The sequence below is a fragment of the Pezoporus flaviventris genome, unplaced genomic scaffold, assembly GCF_033815535.1.
Source record: "Pezoporus flaviventris isolate CSIRO_AGI_PZ_B2104156 unplaced genomic scaffold, CSIRO_AGI_Pfla_v1 ptg000020l, whole genome shotgun sequence".
In the NCBI taxonomy this organism is placed as follows: domain Eukaryota; kingdom Metazoa; phylum Chordata; class Aves; order Psittaciformes; family Psittacidae; genus Pezoporus; species Pezoporus flaviventris.
Genome location: NW_026892568.1, coordinates 5782373 through 5791573, shown reverse-complemented (window position 1 = coordinate 5791573; position 9201 = coordinate 5782373). Strand labels below are relative to the sequence as shown.

Genomic DNA, 9201 nt, shown 5'->3' with positions numbered 1-9201 from the left:
GACCTAAGAGGAAACCGGGGCCGCGGCGGGGCCCGGGGCGCTCCCGCGATGCGCCCGCGGCCGGAGGAGCCAGCGGGGCGGCCCGGCAGGTCGGTGGCGCTGGGCACGGCTCCCCCCGCCCTGCCCTGGTCGCGGGGCTGGGGCGAGGCGGCGGCGGGGGGTACCCGGGCACAGAGGGGTCCCGGTGCTGCGGGCTCCATCGGTGGGGATGGGACGGGGGTCCCCGAGGTGGTTGTGCCCTTCGGAGGAGACTTCGCTGCTCTTCGCCCTCTGCTTGTGGTGGCCGCGGCACGTCCTGCCCTTCCCACCGGGATTGACGCGCTGCGACGCAGCCGGTCGAGGACACCAACCCCAACCACACAAGTCCCCAGGATAGCTCGTCTAGTGGGGACCACTGGAGTAGTTGGTACCCGCGGGTGATGCTGTGCCTGGAGTCACCCACTGCCACCAGCCCTTCGCACACGGTGGTCCTGGCTGGTTTGCACTCGGGGCAGGGTTGTTTGGCACAGCAGCTCCAAGCAGCCTTGCCCATCCCCGGGGAGCTGCGGGGATGCTGTGGGAGCGGCGCTGGGCGGTGGTGACAGACGCTGCCGGACGGGCTCGGGCGCTTCAGCTTCGCTGTGTGCGGCGCTGAGCTGTCGCCAGGTTCCTTCAGCACAGCGATGCTGCTGCTGCTGCTGGGACCCGGGGCTGGAGAGGCCGGATGGAAGGTGTTTGTCACCCAGGCATGGCACGGAGGGCACAGAGCTGCTTGTGAATCCATCTGGGAAAGAGACTTCAGTGCTGGTCCCGCAGGTAACCCTGTGTAGGTGGCAGCTTTGGCTGTGGGAGCAGTGTTGGCTGTTGTCACCCCATGGGGCAGGAGGGGAGGGCAGAGCCTCTACCCACTGCTCTCTGCTCCGAGGTACTGTGTCTATGTGCCCCATGCTTCCAAAGGGCGATGGGCTCTTTGGCTTTAATCCCTGTCAGGACCTATTTGCAGTGAGGGATGAGTAACAGCAAAGGAATTTCAAGCTGGCAAAACCCATTTGGCTTAGTGCCCTCTCCATGTGTGTGCTGTGGGTCTGGCCAGCCCAGCAGTTTGTGTTGAGCAGCTCATCTTGTATGTGTGTGTGTGTGTGTGTTAGAGAAGCCCTTCCTCTCTGTGCCATAACTCTGTGCTGTCTTTAGTGTATCACAAAGCAGCAGCAAATTAATCTGGAGGCTCTTTAGGAGCAGCGCTGGTCCTGCATAGAGCTGTGCTTGGCTGCAGTGGGATGGGATGGGATGGGGTAGGAGCTGGTGGGGATTTGGTTGCAGAGCGTGCTGTGTCTCGATGAGGGAGCCTGGTTGTGGTGCAGGGGCTGCTCTGGATCCTTAGGTGCTGGGTTGGATTCCTCCCAGGCTTTTGTGTGACACCAGCTGAGCTGGTGTGTTAAAGGCACAGGGAGCGGCTGCACTGGGTGCTCCTGTGTGTGTCCCCCTGTGATAAAGCCTTCCGAGGCGAGATAGGTGTATTTTGGGGCTGTCCTGGTGTGCTGTGCCCTGTGAACCTGCAGATCAACAGGCTGCAACGCATTTCATACCAGAAGAACATAAAGGCTCAGAAGATTAAGTCCTGTCATAGGAAACAAGGCTTAAAAGGATGTGGAGGAAGACTTTGCTCAGATGTAGGGCTGGTGGGAGCTGTCATGATAACAGCCTGTGCACCAGCACCAGATGGGATTTGCCAATGGCTGGGTGAAGGTCTGCCTCTGACCAACTATGCTGTGTGTGTGTTCTTTCCCCAGGGACTGACACTAGCCCATCCAGTGCCCTGACTCTTGCCCTTGGAGGAAGCCAGTCATGGGGGAAACAGGCAAAGAAGAATATAAAATACAGTCATTTGATGCCGAGACACAGAAGCTGCTGAAAACAGCCCTCAAAGGTCAGCAGGCTTTGTACTTACTCCTCTGCTGCAGTTTGGCATGCACGTGAGGCTGGACCCCTGTAAGGAACACACAGTGTTCAGTGTAGAAGAGCTGTTCCACGAACACTGATCATCCCTGACTGGGTCCTGTTGGTGAATCTTCTCCAGGAAGGTCTTTGCTCCCCCCTCTTTTTACCCCCTCTCACCTTCTCCCCAGTGTTTAATGGTGCTGCTGTTCAAACTCAGCTCCTGGTTCTCATCACTGGGATTCTGATTTCGGGGTACCCCCTCTCCTGCCCTAACTCAGCATCTCTGCCCAGGCCTGGCCTCTCATCCCTCTCCAGCACCCTGTTCCTGCTCACTGTCCCTCCATGCTGTGGGGTCATCTCCTGCTCACTGGTCAAAGCCCTGCAGGAGTTTGCCCATCTGGCTCTCACTAACCCAGCTTTGAAGCAGTGCTGGGATTTCACATTCAGATCAACTTGCTTCCAGTATTATCTGCCTTTTCCATCACTTTTCCATCACTTTCCCATCATGATGGCTGTGTCTCCAGCCTGGGAGGACCATGCACCACTGGAGCTGGTGTCTCCAAAGCAGCTGGTGTGTGAGAAGGGGCTGGGACTCTTGATGTGGGAGCAAGCGTGAGGTTTTGCACCCTATAACATGGTTGTACCAGGACCCACACTGACCTTGATTGCTTTCTAGGTACTCCAAAGCAAGCAGGACATGAAGGGTGCTGGCTCCTGACAGTGCTTCTCCTCTTTGCAGACCCCAGCAACGTGGACCTGGAGAAAGTGGCCAATATCATAGTGGACCAGTCCCTCAAAGACTGTGTGTTCAGCAAGGAGGCAGGGCGCATCTGCTACACCATCATCCAGGTGAGAGCTCCTCGTGTCTGGTCCTTGGGCTGGGCCAGGAGAGGCTTTGCCCCAGCCCTGTGCCATGACCCCTCAGCTCTTCTGCTGCTTGCCCCTTGCTGTGGCAGCATCCAGATGAGCAGCAGTGAGCACAGGCTGCAGCTTTCCTGCCTCTGGGGGCAGTCACAGGAGGGTATCTGTGTGGTCCTGCATCCCCCAAGGAGCAGCATCCCCCTGCCCCTCTCACACCCCCAGTTCATGCCTCCATCCTGCTTTGTGGGCTCATAGGCAGAGAGCAAACAAGTTGGGCAGAGCATCTTCCGGAGGAGCCTGCTGAACCGGCTGCAGCAGGAGTACAAGGACCGGGAGGAGCTGCGCACCCGCTCGCTCCAGGCCTGGATCTGCTACGTCACCTTCATCTGCAACATCTTCGACTACCTGAGGGTGAGGAGCAGGAGCTGAGGCTGCTGCCTGGGGGTGCCAGAGGGGCCTGGGTGTCCAGAGTTGCCAGGGCTGGGGTGGTGGATGGGTGCTGAATGGAGCCCAGGGCCGTGGCTCAGCAGTGGGAGCCAGAGCCGGTTCTCAGCACAAGGATGCTGCTGGAGCTTGTGATACCTACAGGCAAGCAAACAGGCTTGGAGAGGCAGAGCCCTCTCCGGGAACAATCACAAAGTCTGAGCTTCCCCATTTTGTACCTGGTGTTTGAAAGCCCCTGTTTTGCCTGCTCCCAGATGTCCCAGATTGAACTGGTTTAGTCCTGGGTGGACCTGTGGGTGCTGATATAATTACTAGCCCATGTACTGACAGAGCTTGTCTGCAAACCTTTGCTGCAGTGTGTGTGCTTGGAGTAGATGTAAATTTGATGCAAGCAGAGCTGCAGGCAGGAAAACGCTGTTGCAACAAGTGCATTTCCCATGATTACCTGCTTCTATTTAAAAATAGGTGTTTTTCACATCATTTGTTCAGCTTCTCTGGCTCCTGGAGGCTCAAGTGTCTGGTCTCCTACAGGAATCCCACCAGTACACAGTTCAGCAGCACGAATGAATGCTGCTCCCTTCTCCTTTGAAGAGCAGCACGGGGACAGCTATATAGAATAGCTGCAGACTCCTCCCTTTCTGCCCCCAAGCTGATGATGGCTTCTGCCTCCTTTCAGGTGAACAACATGCCTATGATGGCTCTGGTGAACCCTGTTTATGACTGTCTGTTCCGGCTGGCACAGCCCGACAGCCTGTGCAAGGAGGAAGAGGTGAGTGCAGGGAAGAGGGATGCTGATGTGCCTGGGTCCTGCTGAGAACCAGCAACAGGCACAGCCTGGGGGGATGCAGGAGGGAGAGCTGCCTCCTGGGATGTGCTGGAAGAAGGGTTTGCAGCCTGGGAGGAGGCAGGATGGAGGTGCTGGTTCTGACTCCCCTGCCCAGGCTGCACGTCCTCCCTTGGAGCAGCTTTCCTCCCCACTGCCAAAATGTCATCACTGTAGATCCAGCAGCAGAGCTGGAAGCAGGGATTGTCTGGTGCTACACAGGTTCAGCCCCATCATGTGAGAAAAACACAGATGATTCCCCCGTTCTCACAGAACCAGCTGCTTTTCCAGCATTCCCAATTGGTGGACATCTGGAAAAGCAGCTGCCACACTGGTGTGCTGAGGCATTGCAGCACTGGGAGGTGGTGGCAGGCAGCTGCAGTTGCTCACAGCAACTTTGGGGAAGCATAACCATCACCTCTTGGAACTCCAGAACAGAGGAAACGGGATGAGTTGGTCCATAAGTGACTGAGGGGAACCTCTACAGATGTGCCAGAGCTCTCCATTCCCTTCATCTCTTCCTCCTGAAGGTGGACTGCTTGGTCCTACAGCTCCACCGCATCGGCGAGCAGCTGGAGAAGATGAACTCCCAGCGGATGGATGAGCTCTTCTCCCTCCTCCGGGATGGTTTCCTCCTGCAGGAGGGGCTGAGCTCCCTGTCCCAGCTCCTGCTGCTGGAGATCATCGAGTTCCGAGCTGCCGACTGGAAGATGACGGATGCTGCCCAGAAGTACTATTACAGCGAAGTGACGGATTAAGCTCTGCAGCAGAGGGGAGATGTCCCCAGCACCTTCACCAGCAAGCTTCATACCAAGTTTGAGTTTCCTTTCACATTAATGTTCTTCTAGCACTTCCTATAAATAGGGCTTCTATTGGGTAGAGCCTCTGGGCACTCTGTCAGGCTGCAACTGGCACTAACCTGACTTTGGAGGTTGGGAGAGGTGGGAAGGGCACATTTAACCCAGGAGCTCTCCCATTGATTTTGGCTGACATTGGGCTGCTGCCAGCAAAGGGCAAGCTTTGAGTTTCTAGCTCAAACCAGCATTTTGTGAGTGTTAAAAGCACAATTTAGGCTGAGGACATTTTGGTTTATCCAAGGGCTGTGGGAAGCAGAGGGGAAATCAATCCCAGCTCAGGTTGTACCCGGTTCTCCGGGACAAGTCACACAAAACACCGTGGCCTCACAAACAGCTCAACCAAGTGCTATTTTTCCCAGGCTCCTTCCAGCACCTGCATGCACACAGCCACGAGTACCTGCCACAGGGCTCTAGTAGCTGGTTCTAGAGAACCCAACTACTCACGTGTAGTTCTTTACTACATGCGCAGGTCCCTGAGCACATGTGGCCAGGCACAGGTTTTGTAAGTTTTATACAACTGTCCTGTTTTATCCAACTTTAGGGAGTTTCAACTCTGGAATGTTTCTTACAATAGAAGAAAAGAAACAAAATAGTCTATTGAAGGATTTTTTCTAATAAAAGTTTTCCACTAACATGCCCTGCTTTCTGTCTGCGCAGCTGCTGGGCTTTACTTAAAGGTTACTCCTGACTTAAGGCTTCAGTACTCATTTTGTCCTCGGGTGTAGGGTGTCACCAAGGCTTTGTACAACCAGGGTTACTGGAAAAAGCAGTCTGAGAGTCAAGCAACAAAGGCTTGGACTTGAGAAACCTTTCCCATACAACTGGTTTTATTTTGCTATTATTCCCATCAAACCTGTGCAGACAATGCTGCTGGTGACCAGAACCAACTCAAAAAGGGCCTTTTATTGCCTTTTGTACCATTCAAAGTGGTGTGGTGTGACAAAAATCCAGCTCTGTTTTTAGCTGTGCAGCCAAAACCATTGCTGATTGCAGGAGCAGAGACTTACAAGTCTTGCAGTAAAGGTAAGTGGAAGATTACTTTGTGCAGCATTGCTTTAAGAAAACATCTTAAGGCTTGTCTTTACTGGGAAGTGATGATGAAATAACCAGAGCAGGGGTTGGTAACTCCAGATTCCTCCTTTCCCCATCCCAACAAGCACAAAGGAACCTTGTGGGATCAGATGAGCTTTCCCTGGCTTAGTTCAGAAGCTGTCTGGAAGGGATCTTCCTCCTTTCCCTCTTCTTTCTCCCCAGCTGCCCCCAGGCAGGCAGAGCTGGGGCTGGTGGCACCGTGTCCCATGCAGAGTCCCTACCACCAGCGGTAGTGGGCATACGCCCGGTTGGCCTCTGCCATCTTGTGCAGCACGTGCTTCTTCTTGATGATGGGCCCCTCGTTGTTGTAGGCCAGGAGCAGCTCCTGGGAGAGCTTCTCGGGCATCAGCGTCCGGCGGTGCTTGTTCTCCCTGCACTCAGTGATCAACCACTTCATGGCCAGGAAGCGCTTCCGATTGTCCTTCAGAGGGACTGGCACCTGGGGAAGGTGGAACCCGTAACAGTTATCACACTGTGAGGGGGCAGGAACCTGTTCTGCTCCAGCAGTCGCACAGGTCCAGCCCATGCTGCTGTCTGCAGTAAAACCAGCACCTAGCAGCTCATCTGTCCCAATTCACCTCCTGTCCACAGGAACTGGCCACTGCTACCAAATGGATGTTCTGATCAGCCTTGGTACTGCCTTGAAATGGGCTTTGTAAGGACTTCTGGGCTGTTTGGGAGCTGGACCCAGGCTGGTTTGTGCTGCAGAGATGGGAGATGGTCCCTACTCCACTGAATGACAGAGAAATGCCTCCACATCTTATTTCCCCATCAGGTCTCCATGTTGCAGAGCTTGTACTTAGGACAGGTTCTGCTCATTTTCAACCCTCCACTGTATCTAATTGATGTTTTCTGCTACACTGACCTGCCCCAGGGCTTTGGGACCTCTACCCAAGCAATGTGGTGCTGCACAGAGAATGAGACCCATAGTCCTGCAATGCCAATTCGTTTGCTGCCTGTCACTGATCTCTTGTCTTCTTGGACAACATTTGCTGCATCCTCCTTATCAGAGAAGCAGAAACCATTGCTGACAGGGAACTGCCGTGCTCACAGGCTGGGGGCCTGATTTTGGACAAAGCTCTAGGTGCTGTTTTAATCCAGACTGCAAAGCATCCCTCTTTCCAAGGGAAGGAAAGCTTGAGCTGAAGGGGTGGAAACCAGTTCATCTGCTTCCCTAACTCTCTCCCATCCAGATGTGCTCCCAGGCCCCCCCTCACCTGGTAGGTTTTGCCTCCTTTCGTGATGTTGCTGAGCCCAATGATGGGCTGGCAGTTTTTCAGAGCCTGGTGGAAAATGACATAAGGGTTGCATTCAATTGTCTCCTTCTCATCTTCTGGAGCTTTGTGGTACTTCTCCAGCTGCTTTCTCTTAATGGCCTCTAGAGTCTTGGGATAAAGACAAGAGACAGAGCAGATGGATTATCCCACTCCATAAAGGTTCATCACTTTTACAAGCACCCCATTTTCACTTGAGCAACTGGGGAACATTTGGGCACCGTGTGTCCTTGTTTCAAGGGCTTTCAAGGATGGAATGGACCAGATGGGACCATCAGCTAATACCAGTTACTGTAGGTCAGAGCAGGGGTCAAAGCTGTGACACATCTGTGAGATTTCATTGGCAAATTATACAGAAAATAAGGCACGAAAGAGCTGGAAGGAAGATCATTTGAGAAAATTATGCTTTTAAAAGTATTCTCTGAGTTTACGCAGTACATAAGGTCCAAGGGCTACTGAAGAGTGGAAAGAGAATGTTCTCCATTAGGCTCCCACCACCTGGGCTGTGAGCTGAATGAGGCTGAAGCTTGTACAAAATGCCTTATCAGGTAAATAACAGTGAGAACAGAGTGCAGGGACCACAGGGATAACCTGAGTTCTGATAATTCCTTATTCCAGGGAGCTTGACATTACAGCCTTCCATTTTGTATTGGTTTAACCTAATAGAAGAAATATGAGTTCTCACCTGAGACATGAGGCTTCTGGCCAGCACTTTATTTCCACCCTTCATCATCATATTGGTGAATTTGCTGCAAACACAAAGCCAAAGGTGAACCGATTTCCATCACCCACAGAAACAAGCCCCACCCCTTTTGTGCCATTCCTGTCGTTAAGTCTGGGTGCTGCTGGATCTGCTGTGATTATCTCTAATCACTGCCAGTCACTGGCTTTGTGGGGAAAAGATTAACTTGGAATAAAGGGATTGCGCTGTGACAGAAGGCAAGGGCAGCACAGCAGATAAAGGCACAGCTCCACAGGTATTGTGGCTCCACAGGAGATGGTGCCTTCTCTGACCTGATCATAGGGTCGCTGAACACAGAGCTGGAGAGACTGGGGGGTGCAGCTTTGATGGGCTGAACAGCCTTACACTCCAGTTTCTCCTTCTCCTCCTCAGTGAGCTCCTCTGGACGTTTCCGGTACAATTCCTTGTTCACCTCTGGCTCTATGTAACTGGGGTTGTAGCGGCTCCATCTCACCTGCGTCAGCCTGCGAGGAGCAAGAGAAAGAGAGCTGTAAACAGGCACACGCAGTATGTCACGACGGGGATGCGGGCAGGGGTGAGCACGCCTCAGATGGACACGCTGCACTTGGGAGACATCTCCACCTTCCTCTCCATCGCTGCATTTCTACTGCAAGGCACACTGCAGGCCAGGCTGGATGTGGTTCTGGACAACCTGGTCTAGTGAAGATTTCCCTGCCCATGGCAAGGGTTGGAACTGGACGATCTTGAGGTCTTTTCCAACCCCAACCATTCTTGGATTCCATAAACCAGTAGTTTTGCTGCAGGCCACGCCAAAGGGACGGGTGGGATCCCAAGTCCCAGGCACAGCACAGGGCCCCTGCCCGACCCTGACGCTCCCTGAGGGCCCGGCCTGTGTGTGTCTCGAACAAACACCGCTCTGTGCCCCTGGCAGTGGGGCGAGTACCTTACACCGTGACTCCATTCATTATCCGCCTCGGGACGCGCATTTGGTTGCGTTTCGGAGCGGAGCAACCGCGGTACCGAGACCCCGACACAGCGGCTGCCCCGAGCCCTGCCGGCAGCCCAAAGCACCGCAACCCGTGTGCGACCAGGCCCGGGGACCACCCCATCGCACAGCCCCGGCCCCGCTTACCGCGGCAGCCACGCCCGTAGCCGCCCGCCCAGGCCCGTCGCCATGGGCGCCGCCATCTTCCCTTAGGGGCGGAGCCAAGCGCAGCGTGAGGGGGCGGT

General features: G+C 54.4%; 2 protein-coding genes across 5 annotated transcripts; one reads left to right on the top strand and one right to left on the bottom strand.

Moving 5' to 3' along the window:
• Nucleotides 1–11: 11 nt before the first annotated feature.
• Nucleotides 12–5536, top strand: MIF4GD (MIF4G domain containing). Of its 3 annotated transcripts, XM_061455542.1 has the most exons (6): nt 12–89; nt 1770–1906; nt 2657–2766; nt 3034–3189; nt 3899–3991; nt 4576–5536. In XM_061455542.1, the coding sequence occupies exons 2-6, from the start codon at nt 1825–1827 to the stop codon at nt 4801–4803; spliced, it is 669 nt and encodes a 222-aa protein (XP_061311526.1). In that variant the 5' UTR covers nt 12–89; nt 1770–1824; the 3' UTR covers nt 4804–5536. The 3 variants fall into 3 exon arrangements, with proteins under 3 accessions (XP_061311526.1, XP_061311527.1, XP_061311525.1); XM_061455543.1 differs by lacking the exon at nt 12–89 and having other exon boundaries at nt 1486–1906; nt 4597–5536; XM_061455541.1 differs by lacking the exon at nt 12–89 and having other exon boundaries at nt 1489–1906.
• Nucleotides 5537–5707: 171 nt separating this feature from the next.
• MRPS7 (mitochondrial ribosomal protein S7) lies at nt 5708–9191 on the bottom strand. Of its 2 annotated transcripts, none has more exons than XM_061455538.1 (5): nt 9104–9191; nt 8283–8474; nt 7954–8017; nt 7212–7379; nt 5708–6433 (listed from the first exon to the last, which is right to left on the bottom strand). In XM_061455538.1, the coding sequence occupies exons 1-5, from the start codon at nt 9157–9159 to the stop codon at nt 6212–6214; spliced, it is 702 nt and encodes a 233-aa protein (XP_061311522.1). In that variant the 5' UTR covers nt 9160–9191; the 3' UTR covers nt 5708–6211. The 2 variants fall into 2 exon arrangements, with proteins under 2 accessions (XP_061311522.1, XP_061311523.1); XM_061455539.1 differs by lacking the exon at nt 9104–9191 and adding an exon at nt 8576–8619.
• Between the last annotated feature and the right edge of the window lie 10 nt (nt 9192–9201).

What these genes read in the sequence shown, in the direction of transcription:
- MIF4GD (XM_061455542.1), top strand. Translation starts at nt 1,825, where the DNA reads ATGGGGGAAACAGGCAAAGAAGAATATAAAATACAGTCATTTGATGCC. An exon ending in GCTGAAAACAGCCCTCAAAG is followed by an intron (nt 1,907 to 2,656) that starts GTCAGCAGGCTT and finishes TCCTCTTTGCAG; the next exon opens with ACCCCAGCAACGTGGACCTG. An exon ending in TCTGCTACACCATCATCCAG is followed by an intron (nt 2,767 to 3,033) that starts GTGAGAGCTCCT and finishes GTGGGCTCATAG; the next exon opens with GCAGAGAGCAAACAAGTTGG.
- MRPS7 (XM_061455538.1), bottom strand. Translation starts at nt 9,159, where the DNA reads ATGGCGGCGCCCATGGCGACGGGCCTGGGCGGGCGGCTACGGGCGTGG. An exon ending in CTACGGGCGTGGCTGCCGCG is followed by an intron (nt 8,475 to 9,103) that starts GTAAGCGGGGCC and finishes TGCTCCTCGCAG; the next exon opens with GCTGACGCAGGTGAGATGGA. An exon ending in CCAGAAGCCTCATGTCTCAG is followed by an intron (nt 7,380 to 7,953) that starts GTGAGAACTCAT and finishes CTTTATCCCAAG; the next exon opens with ACTCTAGAGGCCATTAAGAG.